The sequence below is a fragment of the Volvox carteri genome (assembly GCF_000143455.1).
Source record: "Volvox carteri f. nagariensis unplaced genomic scaffold VOLCAscaffold_1, whole genome shotgun sequence".
NCBI lineage: Eukaryota > Viridiplantae > Chlorophyta > Chlorophyceae > Chlamydomonadales > Volvocaceae > Volvox > Volvox carteri.
This window is the reverse complement of record NW_003307545.1, coordinates 1,219,757-1,237,269: the sequence shown is the minus strand read 5'-3', so window position 1 is coordinate 1,237,269 and position 17,513 is coordinate 1,219,757. Positions and strand designations below refer to the sequence as shown.

Genomic DNA, 17,513 nt, shown 5'->3' with positions numbered 1-17,513 from the left:
GTCACTGAGCGTTTCGCGTCAAAGTCTACCACACGGAAGCCGTCAGTATCCTCGAACCACCGACAAGTTACACAACATATTCAGTGCATGAATCCATGCGCCTTTTTAAATAGCTAGGATCATGAAATAATTTGCTTTCACAATGAACTCTGCAAAAGGGCTGCGATTGCCGTTCATGTGAGAATGCAGTCGTTTCCCAACATGCACCCGTTGATCGTTGCAATTTATGGTTATCCTCTTTTACAACCTACATTCGCCTTGCAAGCAGCCTAATGCACATGTATGGGAATTCACCTGCTGACACAATGTAATGCAGTGCATGCGTTTCCCTGTAAGTTTTGTTAGTTGTGTCGTGGGCTATCGCAAAATATCTGCAAACCGGCGTTCTTGTCATTGCCGCTCACTCTTTTCGTCGGCTTCGACACGAAGGCGTGCAACGACCTGGGTTTCTAATGGGTAGTTCTGTGCAAGGGCAGTACGGCGTTTTCAAATAGCCTTTGTTCCGTACGCACGAAGTACCGCATTAAAGTGTTCCGTAGCACTTCTAGAGAGATCTCCTAAACTCCTAAGACAAAAATTAGCGCCGATCGTGTCACACCTCTAATACCGCACTGAACAGCAAATCAACAGCTCGGGAAGGGTAGATACAGCTCCCATCCCTTCACGCGCTCGCGAACTTCGTCAGGCGGTAACGAGAACTCCTCAAGCCTTAGACGCCTTTTCATACCACAGAACCACACACCACTGCGGCGCCTTTGCACGCGCGCGCTTCTCCTCTAGCAGGTGCCATCCACATGGCAATCCTTCTTCTTCACCGCACAACCGCCCTCGCAACATGCGATTACGATGCAGGTTGGTGACCTAAGGACTAGGGTAGCAACAGAATCTAGTAGGGCCTTTGGCCTGCCAATACAGCCATAGGCCTTCCCTTGCCGCCGCGTTGTTATCCCGCAAGGTAAGAGGCACAAAAACGCCTCGTGTGTACATCACGACATGTCTGTACGACACGTACACAGTTCGTACTAGACAAATACGGCATCGTCCACAATTACGTAATCGCAACAACAATCCAACAAAGTGCACCTCCTGCATATGTCACGTTTTGCTTCACGTGACAAATGTCTTTTGCTTGGTGCTGTGAGCAGAGCGAAAGCCGCACCACATATTGCGCCTTTCTTCGCGCGCCTATGTTGTTGGCAGCGCTTTCAGATGCCACACAGGACAACCAATAGCCAAAAAGCGCCAAAGATGCGCTTAAAAGTTGCCGCACAACAGGGAAAAATAATAATACCATACAGGACAAAGGTCGCATCCGCACAGGCTCCGCCGCTAAGTTGTCAAGCCGTACATACCGTACCATTCGTATAGTTATCTATCGCTGCCAACAACATCCGAATCATGTCTCGCCTAATCCGCTTTACCCAACGTGCGCAGGGCTGCTGTGAAACGCTGTACGGGTACATCAACTAAGGAACGGGAAGGCGGCAGACGGTCATCCGGGCCGAGCCCCCCTAAGTTTCACCTCAGCTCAGCTCAGCTCGGAACCAGAGCCGCCGAACCTGCTCCTAACAACATTTCTCACCTCCGGTCCTTCAACTCCGGTTGGTAATGTGGGTCGTACCAACAGCACGAAATCGTATCGCGCTCAACGCGCCTCGGCACCGGCAACAGACTAGAAGTACGGACTGTATGCCGTAAACTCTAAAAACGTTGAACCCTATACCAACTGCCTGCTTGCCTTTCTATCTGTATGCCCTTCCAACGCACGTGCGAAGAAACCCCGACGCTCACCTCCGCGCAAAGAGATGTGCGCGAGCGGCGCGGTTTACTTTAAACAAAGAAAAGCGTTACTGGCTTCACTGTCTGAGCAGTCAGGCGTGTCACAGGCCTGAGCCCTCGGGAGCTCGCCCCGCTGGCTGCGGAGCAGCTCATTCCTAAATGCCAGACACACGAAAATAAAGAGAACTGTGTCCTGCCAGGCCGCCGTTTCATACGGCCCTAGGAAAGCACTAAAAAAGACGAAAGTATTATAAATTATATCTTCACGACGCGGATCGAGCTGGTGGAAAGTTTTGCAAAAGGTCAACCTTCTAGTCCCCCATAAAAACTTGAGTAAGCTGCAGTGCGAAGGCCTGCGGCATTTGGAAAGTCTTTGCCGCCGCCAGATGCCCCTTTTCGCGGTACTGTACACCATCTTTTTCGCGGCGCGTTTGTTGGCCTGTGCAACGTTCTTGCGCTGCTGCTAAAAGTCCTCAAAGCTCAACATCAACTGTCGCCGAGTTGTTCGCGGCTTCCGTCGTCTTGCACTTCTTCGATGCCGGAGTAACAGGCTGTGGGGACAGCGGCGAGGCAGCGGCAGCAGCTTCCCATCTCCGTGGATCTGCTGCCTGGGGTAAAAAAAGAACAAGAGCAGCCCGTCAGCGGAACACAGCTTCGAAAGCAAAGAAGTCAGTAAGAACGAGTGCAATACGGCGGTAGAAAACGAGTGCAGAAATTCGTAAGGGAAGCCGTACAGGAAGCAGTACACAAAAGCAAAGTGATGGGAGCGAGACGAAATAAGGCATATGCATGAAAAAGAAGTAGGCCAAACTCAGGCAGAAAGCACACACAATAATTGCCGATAGTGTTGGTGGCCAGAATAGAATCCGACAGCCTGCTACGAAAGCCCCCAGGCCGGCTAGGCTGCACTCAGCTTTATGCATGCGAGGGAAAGTGCAGGCGAAGTGGCTTATGTCAAGGTCTCGGCTTGCAGACATTGCCGTACGCACCGAGCGCTGCGCGATCCGCTTGCCGAGACAGCCTGTCGCCGCTGCTGAAGCGACACCGTAGCTCCGGCGGGGGTCCTCTCGCTCGTCCAACATTTCCGTATCCACGCGTACGTCAGATCCCAGCCGGCGTCGGCACCACTCCTGAAACGCGGCCGACGCGGCTCGCCGCTGTCCGGGCTGGCGAACGAACACACGCAGCGTGCGAGTCTGCAAAGCATGGCGGTTTCCTTGTTAGGCAATAACCGAAATAAACAACTTTCTTCTCCTTGAAAGGCGCACTTCCGTACTTCAGTTTATTAAAAAGCCCAGCTCAAAGATAGTCGTAAACCACGCAACGGAAACATACAGACAGGCGCATGGTGTCGGAATCTGACTATGTGCCATTACCATCTTACAGATTTTAAAGCGCCCTTGTTCCTGCGTTTAGTTAAACCTCTTCTCAGCCCGTCTAGTTCCTGCGGAAGTTCTAGGCATTCACATCACACCTTGAAGCAGCTAGGCCGTTCACAGCCTCGGAGCTGTTCGAGGTCCGCCGGCACCTTGACGAGGCCGTCCCCATCGCCCTTGTAGAACCCCACCTGCGGAAGAGAGAGAAGGCACAAATATGCAAAGTCAAACTGCAGAAAGCCTAGAGCTACAGAATCGCCCCATGAAGCTAGGGAGTGTGAGAGGCGCCCTTTCCTCACTGGATGCATTTTCCGTACATCTCGTACCCTGCCGTACCTTGGCCATGGGGTCCACGCCACCCTTGCCGTAGTCAATCTGATTCAGATCCAGCATGATGTCCGTTGGTAGCAACTGTGCGTCGTACGACGCCACAACGTCGTCCCGGAACTCCTTGCAGAGCTTCTGCAGAAGCCGACGATTAGTTGGAGGGATTAAAGGAAAAAAGAGTCAACAGCTTGGAGAATTAAGAATATTTTCGTCATTGTTAAGCTGTCGTAACACTCCAGTACGTACGTATCAGTACATAATGTTGTACTTGATGACTACTGCATCGTACTAGAAAGGTCTGTTTACGCCGCGATGTAGAGGGGGCCCCCCTGGCGAGTGGCCTGCCTCCTGCGGATGCCCTCTTACTGCGGTGGAAAGGCATAGGCCGTAATGTCGTACCACGGCAATGATCCCTTTGAGCCGCATCGGGTATGAGCTCACTTGTCGCATCCGACACATGCAGATGCATTGTTATGCTGTTTCGTTTTTGAATATGCAAATTCAGCCTAGCACGATTTACATGTAAAGAGGTTAAAACCCATCCTGAATGAATGAAAGAACATTTTTCACGTAAGACACAACTTCCAGCATTCCCAAGCAAGGAAGTTCGTCCCAAACAAGTACGGCGGAACCCGGGCTCACATCCCAAGTGCCGTCCAGCAGCATCCGCTCCGGAACCTCGCATTCTCCGCAGCAGTCGTACAGGGCCCCCCGATGTATCCGGCCCAGCACTTGCTGCGCCTCCGCCAGGCGGCGCTGCTCCGCGCCGCCCAGCCGCCGAAAGGCCTCATTGTGAGTTATATGGTAGTGCTCGATCATCTAAAAGCACGGCAAGCACGGTGATGGAAGTGAGTGTACGGCACGTGTACGGAGCACGTACGGCATGTTACCGTCACAAAAGCAACTGAACCAAAAACTCCGTTCCAAGCCGAATCGAACACAGCAAAAAGAAACAAAAAGTAGGGGCCAAAAAGGAATGGAAGGAGAACAGAAGGACAGAGGAAGACAGTAACCGGATAGAGCAACGCAGCACACAGCGGCATTGCAGGACAGAGGCACCATAAAACCCGATCAAGATGCATCTGAATCCGTTCCAGACCCGGCGCATCCATTTCGTTGAAGCGAATCACTCTTTCTTTTCCATTGCGGGGAGGTGTGCGCCCAACCGCTTACCGAGAACAGCTCGTCATTGAGTGTCAGGTATTCCTGCAGCAGCAGCAGCAGCAGCAGCAGCAGCAGTAGCAGCAGTAGCAGCAGCAGTAGCAGCAACAGAGCACAATTTGCAATCCTGTCAGAAATGCGTCCTAACTTTATCTCAAGTATCACTTTTTTCCATCACCTCCTTTCCGCAAACCAAATTTCCCGGAACAGTAAAAACCCTTCCTCCTGTTTCTCTCCTCTATCCCCTCCTCCTCCTCCTCCTCCACCTCGTTATCCTGCCTTAGGAGCACCAGCTGCCCCCTGAAGGCGCACTGACTGACTGGGATGCTAATACAGCTCTGGCTGGCTGGAGGCGGTCGGGTCAAGGTTGCCAAGTCACCTTCGGCGATGCGATCCTGTTAGAGAAGTGCAGCGCCTGATTCGCCATCATGAGCGCATCCACCGCCATCAGCTCAGCTGCCTTGGTCCGCCTGGGGTGGGTGCGTCGGCGAACAGGAACCCGGGGGGGAGGGGGGGAGAGGGGGGGAAGGGGGGAGGGGGGGAGGCAAACCAGTGGCGGTGGGTGGGACAAGTGATGAGAAAGGGCCGGGTGCAGAACTGGGTCCTGGGGACAAGGCAGCAACAGCAGTAGCAGACGACAGCAGCAGTAGCACTACAGCAACTCCATATCAACAACAGTAATGGAAGGCAACGACAGCGCCCCTGCACAGTTGTAGCAGTAGCAATAGTAGCAATCGCAGCTGGCGGCGGCAGATACCTGACAGCTACAGTCGTAACGGCAACTGTTGCATCATCATCATCATTATCATCACCACCATCATCACCATCCTCATATCATCACCATCACCATCATCGTGAGCTGTACCTGTGGGTGTAGACTTCTCGGAACATCCGCACCCGCTCGCTGTACACGAACCACACGTTGTGCAGCTGCCAAGTCGGGTAGCAGATTTGGTCATCAACCACCTGAACCCGCATGAAAAAACAATTAATACAAATGTTGCGGAAAGTCGTGTTCAACCTCTTCACCTGCGAGGTGCGAAACAACTAAACAATAAAAATGACTTAGTCAGGAAGCGCGCCAGCACGAGCTAGCGGGGAAAACAGTGTTACGGAGGGGGGAGGGGGAGGGGAAAACGAACCGCGAGCGTGTGAAGCTGCTGCCAAGGAAAGAGTGTACAAGAAGCAGGGGAGGGGAGGGGAGGGACGTCGTGGAGGCTGCAACAGCGCCAACAGCGCCTCAGGGATCAGGCAAGGTGCATCAACGAGCGCATGTAGGGGTGAGAGACGAACCGCTGGCGAATGAAGCAGATGCCAGAAATAGACGGATAGCCCAGGAGAAGATGAATGCTGCATCAGGAATATTTACTGATCAGCATGTTGGGTTGAAAAAATGTTTCACAGGACGCCGGATGGGCATCGGGTTCCCAAAACCCCAGGAGCAAACTCCCGGCCGTGTTTACTCAAATTCCGTACGTTCGTACGTGACTTACCCTGGCATACGACAGTAGGTCCTGGAAATTGCAGTTCAGCCGAAACCTGCCGCACATCAAGGCGTCACGCTGAAGGTAGTCCGCCCTGTCCATATCGACCCTGGTAACATGGAATGTGGGGATTGGATGTGGACAGGAATCGTAAAGGCGGGCAAAGGACCGGCGTGTGCATGTGTGTGGGGGAAGCCCGTGTGTGTGCGGGGGAGGGATTCTTCAGTGGAAAGGGCAACAGAACAGCATTACGGAGACCAAGTGAACGAACGGAAAGAGCAACTTGCCAGAATCAGAATCGGGATGTGGCATCACAAGTACCTGAATCGAAATCCATGTTGCAATGTAAAGGCAAGCAAACAAAAAATGAACAAAAAGTAAAAAACAAAAGAGGCAAAGCAAGCTCGGCGGTTTAACGCTAAAACTTTCGGCGCTTTCCTCTAAGAGAAGAGGTCGTTTCGATGTGGTCGTACGCGTGTTGGACAAGAATGGATCTCATTAGCGGCGCAGCTGGTGGTTGATAGTCAACCTAATTGTCCGCGCAAAGCCAGTGCACGAAATGACTGGAAATTTTCCTAGCTTCTGGCTACACGCACATTTTTCATTACACTCATTTTCGTGTGTACGAAACGCCGTACAAAACCCCCAAACCCCCGAACAACATACCCCGTGTAATCGTTGGACACGATATCGAACAGGAACCGCTTTCCGGCCGGCCATTTCGCTCTCATTTCAGGCTTGACACCCTTGATCATGTTCTCAATGAAGCGAAAATCCTCCCTGTCGTAACCACAGCGTATAAGGAGCGTGGCCATGTATGGAATGGAAGGTTCGCATCGGAAAGTACATCACGGAAGTCAGCAGGTGAAAGCCGCAAGAGCTGTCGCTCCAATACAACTCAAAAACATCAGCAGATATAAAAAATTCATTTAGAACACACGTGTCCAATTTTCGTACTTATTTGTTATTAGGCTAGCTTCTAGAAAAGTTTCCATCCTCCCGTCCTAAGGCCGCCCGCGCGGACCAAACTCCAAGACCCGCAAATCAGCGAGAGCCTCACTGGTCCACTCCCTCGATCCCGTTGCTATCCACCATATCCTTGAACATCTCCAGCGACATGTCCTCGTGCTCCCTGCAGCGAAACCACGACCAACATGCATGTAGACAGAAATGAAGACACATTGATATACATGGATAGATGTATTGTTATAATAAAGTAATAAAGTAAATAATAAAGTATATTGTTATATATTTATAAACATCACAGACATCACGGACGTGTGCAGCGGGCACATCGAGAGGAAACTGAAATCGCGCGATAGCACCCGGGAGAAGCACCTGATCGGACCGCACACAGCCCCGCCAGGTTCCAACGCGCAAAGAAACATCTCGCCCCGGTCTTGCCGCGGCCCGATAGGACACACAATCAGAAATACTTGGGCACCCTGCCCGCGTTGACTCACGCGCAGGCAGGCCTTAAGGGACCTAGAGCGCGAAGTACAGAGCAGCAGAACTTTCATACTTTGAAAATTTGAATTCTGGCGCCGAAAAGCAGCAAAGGCAGGCAATCAGGGCCGTGCGCTGCGATGGCGGAAGAGCGTGGTTGGCCACAAAAGCCGCAACAGCGGCTTTACGAGGCCATCGGCATAACCATAGCCACGGCAACGCTTAAGTCCTCAGGCCCGGCCCGTCGACTGGTCAGAGGGCTGCAGACACCCCCGCATAGTTTAATGAAAATGCAAGTGTGTAAAAAGTATAGGAGTAAAAAGAGTGACCAACCCACCAGTTACTGATACCGCTTCGCCGCAGAAACTCCCGTTCGAAGACGTGGCTGAGGGGCCCATGACCCAAATCGTGGCATAGACCTGGCGGGGCGGTGAAGCGGTCGTATACAGTGTACGGTTGTACGGCAAGAGATCCATTCGTATCGGAGAAAACAGCGCAGCTGAGCCCGGAAACGGAGAGATTAATCAATTTGGCGTTCGAGTATGATTATGATACAAGGGGGGACTGCAGGGCATGTACGACAAGTACGATAAAGCCCTTCCCTGGCGTCAGCTACAGGACATGCAGCTTCCCAATCCTTACATGTCCTGAAACTCCTCCTTTTCGTGTCTCAAATCAATCCACGTACGCTTCAGAAACAGTAATCCTTCTTTTAACAGATCATATGTCGTAGGATCTCGACATTATGTCTCGACCTTTAAAAATTCACCAATATCCCGCTATCCGGCCCCTTCCCTACCTGCCAATGCGACATTGCGAATGTCGCGCTCCTCCAGCTCCAGCTGGCCTCGCTGGCTGTCTCGAAGCTTCCGCAGCAGCTCGAAGCACTGCGGAGGTGTGGGGGTCCGGTCTGGTCGAGGGCGTGACGCGAGCGAGGCCCCGGCCCCGGGGGATCATAGGGGCTATAGCTATCGATCACGCACAAGAACACGCGGCGCGTTGCGCGACTTTTGTGCGTGCAGGGATGGGCGGACGTGATTCCAGGGGGGCTATCTAGCTGACAGGAGTAAGCATGGGGTTTTGTTATCAGGGGGGTTAAAACGAACAGAGCGAGTACCCAGCTGCACCTCGGAAAGTTGGTAATGGCGGTGAGGAAGGAAAAGCAGCTGCCTGAGGCCGAAGCCATAGTTTCAAGCGGCACCATTCACGGCGATTGAGGGGTCCTGGGTGGGAGAACAACCTGGGAGACAGGTCCTGCTCAGATTGGAAGTTGGTGACCCGCCTCAGACGGGCTTGACAGGGGAAGTGATTGGTGCAAGGGGCGAGCTGGTTAGGGAGCGAGCCACAAAGGGTTGAGGTGAAAGACGGCCGGTTATGACGATGATTTGTTCACTACAGGGGAGGAAGGCCCCAAAGGCCTTCAAGCCGAACCCCTTATATGGAAGGTCGCAAAAATCACTCCCATGTATGTTGGGGATCGTCTTTTTATTACAAAACCCAATAACAGACAATCACGTGGTGCCGATGGACGTGTGTTCAAAACTCACCAGATGCGAAACTCCCAGGGAATGAGTAAGGCGAGTGTGTGTTGCACTCGGAAAGACGCTGTACGCGACCCCCAGCTGCCGAAGGCGGTCGAGGCGCTGGAAGTGCGGTGTGAAACGCACTACGTTGCATAGTGGGTGTAGGCTGCGGGGCAGGGATTATGACCGGTGAGGTGTGTGGGTGTGTGTGTGTGTATTTATAATGCGGAAATGGCGGAAAGCCGCGGACGGGCGGGAGGAGGGGAGTACGTTGGCGGGGATGTACAATCAGGGTGTTGTCTCCCTGATGAGCAAAATACGTCTGTCTGTAAAGGGAAATGTGCAGGTGGTTGATCAAAGATCGCAGGGCTTGACGCAAGTGCGAGAATTTGCGGCATCGCTACCTGCCGCTAGGTCCGAGGCTAGTTGAGGTAAGTAAACAAACACAACCACGACTCAAAGCGATCCCAAACAGAAACAAGGACTAGTATGGGGACAACAAACAAATTTATCCAACAAATAGTCTACCGGAGCGTTCCATGGACTACATCCGCGATAGTGGCGGCGCCAGGCCATTCGCCATCGTGCTCAATCAGTACTCTGGTATCCTCGTTGTCGGAGGATTCCAGTTGCTGAGCTAAATTGTTCGCTTCTTGAGACGTGAACACATCCAGCTCGTCGAGTGTATCCACATTCTCCACTCGCTGCGCCATGGCCATGTAGTTACACCAAAATGCGCAGTTTATGTTGAAATTCAAAGCTTACGAGCTGAGGGCTAAGCGGGCTACCACCCCAATTGGGTCACGCCTGTACTCCCGTGAAGATTGAACGAGCTAAAGTTTTGCTTTCAAAGGAAGACACCCCTAGGACCTAATGGGGGTCCTAAAACCAAGCCTTCACGTTTCCGAGCGGTCATTTCTGGTAAGAGATGATAGCGTTGTACAATTCCGTTGGTAGGGTAGCCAGCAACGAATTTCCGCACAGTTTCACATCCCCAACTTTCAAATCTTCACGACGCACTGGCATAATCATTACCTATGGGCTAATGCTTCTGCAATACATAGCCTGGACTTCCAGAGGTATTACATTAAAAATAGGGTTTGAGTAACGAAATGAAATCCTGAGTGCGTGTCTCCGCGAGGAGCAAGACTGTTCATTTGCGACGGCACAGCGCCAACGTCGCATTCAAAAAGTATCGTTTAGGTGGATTTTGCTGTGTCAAAGGAACTCACCGCGCGCCGCTTCCTGGTTCGTGGCAGCCAAAGGCTGCCATTCACACTGCTTCACTTCCCCTTGCCTAGATCCCACGACTGCCCACGCATCGCCCATCCGGCGCCAGCACCGCGGTGTACACCTAGTGGTCTAGAGCAGAGCTGGACACGGAAAATAGAGCTGCGCCGCTCTTGGTTCTTGTGTGTCGGTATCAGGGGCACTCATGCTCTACACGGCGGTGGGATACAGGCTCGCCTACAGGTCCTGTGTCAGAAGCGGGCTCCCGGCGCTGGCAAGACTCCCAAAATTTGGGCCCCGTACAGCAAAAACGGGCTGCCTCCCTTTGTAATCTTATGCTGCTCCGAAGGTCCTCCGAGACGGGCAGTTGTTGAAAGAGCCTCATCGTATCCACTCACTCTTACACGGTCCTGTTACAACTGTTATCCCGGTACTTGCAGCGGTTCCAGGGAACCTAAGGCGGTGCCTGGATTACGATGGCGAGATGCAATGTTACTTGACGCTGCAGGGTTCTAAAGAGCGCCGGCGAAGATATAGAAGCCTGCGCTGGCCTACACAGGCATACAGATAATTCACAGGCATACAGATAATACACAGGCATACAGATAACTCCGTTCACGAGCGCGCGGACAGAAGGAAAATGCCTGCTGTGTTACTTTGAGTCATCGCCCCCGAGAAGAGAGTTACTGCGAAGGCAAGGGTCTCCGAAACCGCCGTCGTCGTACGCATAAGGACATTGCGGTTCACACCTCCATTACCGTGTGCACGGCATAATGTTGATAGAATTTACGTGTAGGTACAACTTTCGTATCTTGTACTTGATGTAATGATTGAAAGCTTCGAGACATGCCAGGAACGCTTATCCGAGCCCCTAGAAGAAGTTATCGCAGTGCTGAGCATGTATTCTCTTGGGTGTGCTTACAAGGCTTTTGAAGCCTGTACCGAGTTGTCGTCCGTTTTTCCGTACGCGGACTCCTCTACCTCAGATGCTTATGCTATTCTTCTTAGCGGGTTATATAATGTCGATTGCTTGAGAAGTTGACCAAGCCACTTAGGGTCAGCTGCGCTTCCTGGACGGAACTGACCAGCTATTTGCGGACAACACCAATTTATCCTGGGTTTGCTCGACACCTGAGGATTAGGAGCGCCATGGCTCAATGGTCAGCACATGAAGATGAGCAGCTGCGGAAGCTTGTCAAGGAGTATGGGCCAAAAAGGTGGAGCGTTATTGCCTCCAAGTTAAAAACGAAAGGCAGCAAACAGGTATTATAAGCTTTCGCGCTTTGGCTAGCTTTTGCCTTGCCTCAGTAGGAAGGGCCTAAAACTTGCGAATCGCCTCCTTTCCCAGTGCCGGCGCCGATGGAAAAATCACCTAAATGCTGACCTCAAATCAGGAGGATGGACAGCTGACGTAAGTAAGGGAAATGGGACAACTTGTACCTCGAAGGCGTCGAATGACTAGCATGGTCGAAGACTTTCATATCTAAGTCCAACAGCTTTCTCAATAACCTGACACCCCATTCCTGCATGGATGTCTGTTCCCTACTGTCAGCATGGAGTCCCCTTATGTGCTAGATGGAAGCCTTTTATGTTTTACACTTGCCCATGCTTGCAGGAGGACCGCATTCTCTTGGAAGGCCATAGATTATATGGTAATAAATGGACGGAAATAGCAAAGATGGTCGGAGGGCGCACCGATAACGCTGTTAAAAACAGGCAAGGGCGGGGGGAAATGGAACACTGCGCACGCGACGGACTGAATCCCATCAGTCTACTTTCATCATGAAGGGGCCTGCAACCATGACCTCCCTGTCCCTAGGGGCGCTGAAGGAAAAAGCCGTATGGTCACGCGCTGAACGTCCGAATGGACCTCGGTGTGCAGTAGATCCGAAAGGCTCACCGGTGCATACCGCACCCGAGCGTGTATTTTGCACATAGAAGGTTTGCAAGCACCAAACACCCGCACGACGTATGAGAAACCCCAAACCATCCTGCATGGCTGGGCCGCCCCGAGGAAACGACGGCCTAAATCATGCACTTCTCGCGGCCGTTTCATTGTGGATCGCAATCTAAAGAGACGCAGGGAGCCGGATGCAGTTTCCGGGAAACTGTTGGAAACACTGTCTGTAAGTCAGGGCAGGCGCTCTGTGGACCTTGCAGCCTGCCTAGGTTCCTCCCGGACTGGTTGCGTTTCCTGTCTTTACTGCAGGTATGCGGCCCTCTGCAAGCGTGACGCTAAAGGCACGCAGCGGGGAGGTGGAGCCGCCCGGGGGGGCAGAGGCGGCCGGAAGCCGCGTCCCTCAGATTCGGACGGCGGCGCCAGCGACGTGGAGATGGACGACGACTCTGATGACAACGAGGAGGCGAAGCGGACGTCGTCCTCCTCCGCCAGCTGGGAAGCCAGCCCCGTGCGTCATACCCGTGGTCACGCGTCGAGCGCTGCAGCCGCAGAGAAAGCAGGCGTGAATTCCACGCCTCCGCGCAGCGGCCCTCAAGCTGCTCCCAGTCCGCCGCAGGCTAAAGCTGAAGCCCCTGCGGCCGCTGACACCGATGCCGTAGTATCAACCGGTGTACGCAGCTCATTCCTGGGCCGGCGGCGACAGGCTGGAGGAGGCGGCGGCGGCAGCCCGCCGCTGCTGCCGGAGCCAGAGGCAGGGGGTGGGCCGGCGAAACGGCGGGCGCTGCTGCAGAGCAGCGGCGTGGTATCGGCTGCTGCAGCTGCTGGCGGCAGCGCCGGCGGCAGCGGTGCGAGTGGAACGGTTATCAGACAGCCAATTACAACACCACAAACACCCTTGGTGCAAGTACCACAGCAGATGCAGCAGCAGCCGCAGGAGTCGTTGATCACCGCCTATCAGCACCCGCAACAGCCGGTTTCGGAGCGCATGGGGCTTGGCGCGCGATCTGGGTCAGCGGCCGCGGGCGCGGGCGCGGGGCGGCCTCCTGGAGCGGCTTCCTTTGGTGTCCAGGGCTTGGCGTTGGAGAGGTCTCCCCCCCTGCAGCAGCAACATCAGCAATACCAGCACTACCAGCAGCAGCAGCAACAACCGTACCAGCGCGACAAGCACCTGGATTCCATGCACCACCCCTGCAGTAGCACCGGCGGTGGTAGGGAAACGGTAGAAGTAGTAGCAGCCTGCGGTCAGCCCAAGAAGCTGCCATTGACCATCAACATTCCCAACGCGGCCAGCGCGGAGCCGCAAGCTGTGCAGCAGCCCAACGTCGGGGCCGCGGTGCACGGCATTGAAATTCGCGTTTTAAAGGTGGGCTGGCAATCTGAAATAAATGCCTGCATTGAGCGCTCGAGGGTTTCCCTCGTTCGAGCTATTAGGAACACGGCCGGCAGCATGGGCCAACGGACAGCGAAGACCTGTTCATAAATCCTTCTGCTGCGTGCTCCATTCCCTGCGGCTTTCTCTCCCTATCTCTCTCTATCCCCATCTCTATCTTCCCCCCTGATAGGATCTTCTGACGCCGTGCGAAATTCAGTACGCGCGCGAGCTCAACGATATGCAGCTGCCGCTGCACATCAACGTTGACGAGGACTCCACCGTGCTTGCGGTCAGCCATGGCGGAGGCTGCTCGCTGCTCGGAGCTGCCAGCAGCGAACCGCCGCTCACCACCAGCCGCCAGGCCGCGCACAACGCACTGACAGCGCTTTTCTCCCCCAACAGCGTCGCCGGCGGCAGCTCGGGCGATTTCAACGACGTGCTCAAGTGGTTCCAGTCGGGCTTCACGCCGCGCAGCTCCTGCGGCGACGAAATGACGCCGCGGCAGTTGAGTCGAATGGGGCTGACGCCGTGCGGGCTCAGTGGCGGCAGAGGCGGCGGCCTTCACTGCGTCGAGGAGGCGGGCATGCTGGGCACGGGCTTGACGCCCAAGTGCCTGTTGGACAGCGGCAGCCCGCGGAGCCATGGCGGCATAGGCGGCCTGACGCCACAAATGCCAGAGCTGTCAGCGGCGAAGCGCGCGCGGCGGCAGGTCGAGGTGGCGGCAGCGGTGGCAGCGGCCGCCAATGAGACACCAGGGACCGGACCGCTGGCGTTGGATAGCAGCTGCGGCCTGGGTCGGCATATCATGGGACCTGCTACCGGCGGCAGCGGCGTGGGCGTGTCGCTTGGTGGCGGCGGCCATGGCGGCAGCGGTGCGGTGGCGGCAGCGGCCCTGGGGCTGACGTCGCCGGGAGGCACGGAGCTCCATGCGGGCCATCGGCAGCTGCTGACTAAGCTAATTCAAACAGCCGCGGGGGCGGATGCGAACGGGCAGGGCGCAGTGAGCAGCTGCGCTGGCGGTGCTGCTGGAGACATGAATGGCGGCAGGCTAAGGTGGGTGCGAATGGACGTTAAGGCTGGTTTCCGCTGAGGTGGTAATGCCAAGGCGGTGGTGATGTACCGGTATGTGTGTTGTTACAGGGTGGTTAAGCTTCACCAGCGGCTCCCTTTCCCGAGGCAGTTCCCTGCTCTTCCCTGCGAGAGGGGCACCCTAATCCATTCACCCCATCCGACTTCAGAGTGTATTCGTTGGGTTCAGCAACTCTCCATCAGCATCCTACCAAATCTAGCAAATCAAAGGCGCTTCAACTTAGTTCCTGGTCAGCTCGCAAGCTGCTATTATCACGTCCTACACCGTTTACAAGATGGGGGGCCATGTCCCATTTCAGCACCTTTCAAACACCCGAAAGGTCGGCAGGCGGATTTAAACCGGGTCGGCCGGGAGCAGAAGTCAGGCCTTGACCTCTGCCAGCCGCCTGCCTATATGCAGCGGTATGCATGTATGTATGTATGTCCTAAATTGGTATGGAAAGGACAACGTATGCAACGTGTGCCCTAGCGGCGCCTGCCTGTGATGCAGGGCTGCCGAAGCCTCTGCAGGGCTGCGTGCCCCAGCCAGACCCCATATCGGCTCCTCGTCGAAGCTCTTCTCCTGGTCCCGGTGGATGATCCTCCCTTATCTTTCAACCACACCAGCCTGTGTCCTCTCTTATCTGCTCGCTCTGTCCTCTCTCTCTCTCTCACTCACTCTCTGTTACATTCCGCCAAGGGTACTTGTGCGCCTGCCGGGCTTGAGCTGGTCTTCGGGCCGCACCCAATATTGTGTCAAATACTGGTTCCATCGTCCCCTGAGCATGTCAGCATGCGCCTACCTTGCTATTGTCCGTAGCTGGCTTCGGTTTTCCTCGCCTTGCTTTGCCTTGCCTTGCTTTGTGGAGTTTAAGGGAAAACCCTCTCACCATTGACCCCGGCCCCCACCTACCGTGTGGGCTCAGGCTCGCACCGCTTTCCCCGTCCACTGGTATGGTCACCCCGGAGCCCCTGACGAGGCGCGGCTCCTTGACACGAGACCTCAGTGGCGCGGGGATGATGATGGGGCCGATGGCGGCGGGGGCCGGAGGCGCCGACTACCAGGGCGCGGGCACATCAGGCCAGGTACCCAACGCGACCAGCTCCGGTGGCGTTGTTGTAATGCCGTACTTCACGCCACAGGAGCTCATGCTGCTGCTCGAGGTACTTAACTCCGAGGACCTTCAGGCGCTTCCGCCGCCGCCTCCCCCGCCGTCACAGCAGCAGCAGCAACAACAACAACAACAACAATAACAACCGCAGCCGCCGGTCCTGTAAGAACCGCCGCCCAACCGGCAAAATGGCGTCGGCGTGCCGCCGGTCGCCAGACAGACATACAGACAAACAAACGGAAGGATGCATTGCTCTCCGGCCTGAATAGCGCAGCGAGCTCAGTACAGTACAACTCAGCGCGCTTCGTGGCGGGGCTGAAATCGGCGCAATATGTTACAGTTGCTTGGACGAAAAGTATTCATGTCTTTATTATCCATTCGTGAGCGCTGTGATCGTATCACAACCGCTGCGGTTCACTTTATTGGTTGACATGCAAAAGAAGGGTGGTACATCGCGAGCTGCTCTACCGTTTTAATCGGGTGGACGGTTGGAAACGTAAGGCCACATCCTGTACAGGACCCGTCTCAACAGCAGAGGAGCTCAAACACGGATTGCGTAACGCGGCATCGCTGGACAGCTCGCCATTATTCCGCTGTTCTTCCCGCGGCGCCATGCCTGTCATGCCTGGCTTTGGGCTGCAACTCTCTATTTGGTAGTCAGGCGGGTGCCGGTGCGAGCACGGAACACATCTCTTGGACTTCAGGCTGCATATATGATTGAAGTCGAGGCCATCGGCAAGAGTTGCTTTATCATGTCTGGCCCTAGGCTGGCCCTAGACTCAACCCTCAAGGCTCATATGGGCCCGTTTCACCTTCATAGAGTAACGCAGCTCCAGAAGGTGTAAAAACACACACACTCACACACAGACTTCATCATGGCGTGGTGGTCGGTGCACGGGGCCTGCGGTGAACAAATGCAAAAAGCAAGTCACGGAGCCCTCTTCCCCCGGAAAGCCCTCCCCAGGCATTCTTCGAAATGTCATTGCATTGTGTGCCTTGTGGATTTTGTATACCATGTGGTGGTGCTGGTGGGACTGGTTACACGCCGAGTGGGTAGGGGCCGGCAATGGTGTGTGGTGTGGTGGGGGCCTGTGTGAGGTGTGGAGAAGAAGACGTGAACATGGAGGCAGGGTGGGCGACGCCGGATAGGTGCACACCCTAGGGTCCGCTGCGGTGCGGTTTATGGTGTAGCTCGGATGATTCCCACTGGGGCTCCGCCTCCACTTTTACTTAAGTTATTGATTTTGTGGTCCAAGTGTGTGCGGATGTGTGTATGGAAATGGCAGCGAAGGCTGAGCTGTGTATGTAGATATGTATATACATTTGTGTGTGTGTCTGCCTGTCGTTCTAGTGCCTGTTGCAACCGCCTGAGGGCGGGCCCAGCGTCCCTTGCAGAAAGGCCATGCCTGGGCTCAGGCATGGGGGTTCTCCTCGTCATGTGAAGTGCAACTGTGGGCATGCCACCGGCGGCAAAAAGCCGCAGTTTCCATAAGGCTAGCCAGCTGTGGAAATTGTCAAGACACGTTGTACATCCTTGGCCGTCGGCCGCAAGCTGTGTGATTTGTGGACATTCGCGTGCGTGAGGATTGGCTGTGTGTGGTGGTTCATGCAGCCGTGTGTGGGTGTGATTGGGGAAGGGGAGCATTGTTAGGCTTCCGTGCTGACTGGGAAGCCTCGATAGACTCTTGAAACTACATACACTGGGTGTACTTAGCAACCCTTCACAGACCAAGAA

The 17,513-nt window shown here is 54.7% G+C and overlaps 2 protein-coding genes across 2 annotated transcripts; one reads left to right on the top strand and one right to left on the bottom strand.

Annotated features, from left to right (window-relative positions):
- Window positions 1-1,951: 1,951 nt before the first annotated feature.
- VOLCADRAFT_102651 (uncharacterized protein) lies at window positions 1,952-9,815 on the bottom strand (the record flags this gene model as incomplete). The annotated part of the gene is made up of 15 exons (XM_002945634.1): window positions 1,952-2,387; window positions 2,769-2,975; window positions 3,254-3,346; window positions 3,492-3,617; window positions 4,125-4,301; window positions 4,656-4,688; window positions 5,023-5,113; window positions 5,509-5,609; window positions 6,137-6,236; window positions 6,794-6,907; window positions 7,188-7,259; window positions 7,911-7,992; window positions 8,373-8,460; window positions 9,121-9,262; window positions 9,625-9,815. The coding sequence occupies 15 exons, from the start codon at window positions 9,813-9,815 to the stop codon at window positions 2,253-2,255; spliced, it is 1,752 nt and encodes a 583-aa protein (XP_002945680.1). The 3' UTR covers window positions 1,952-2,252.
- A 1,326-nt stretch (window positions 9,816-11,141) lies between these two features.
- myb4 (transcription factor Myb4) lies at window positions 11,142-16,284 on the top strand. The gene is made up of 7 exons (XM_002945995.1): window positions 11,142-11,589; window positions 11,675-11,737; window positions 11,942-12,042; window positions 12,536-13,589; window positions 13,789-14,651; window positions 15,178-15,258; window positions 15,593-16,284. The coding sequence occupies exons 1-7, from the start codon at window positions 11,476-11,478 to the stop codon at window positions 15,918-15,920; spliced, it is 2,604 nt and encodes an 867-aa protein (XP_002946041.1). The 5' UTR covers window positions 11,142-11,475; the 3' UTR covers window positions 15,921-16,284.
- Window positions 16,285-17,513: the final 1,229 nt, after the last annotated feature.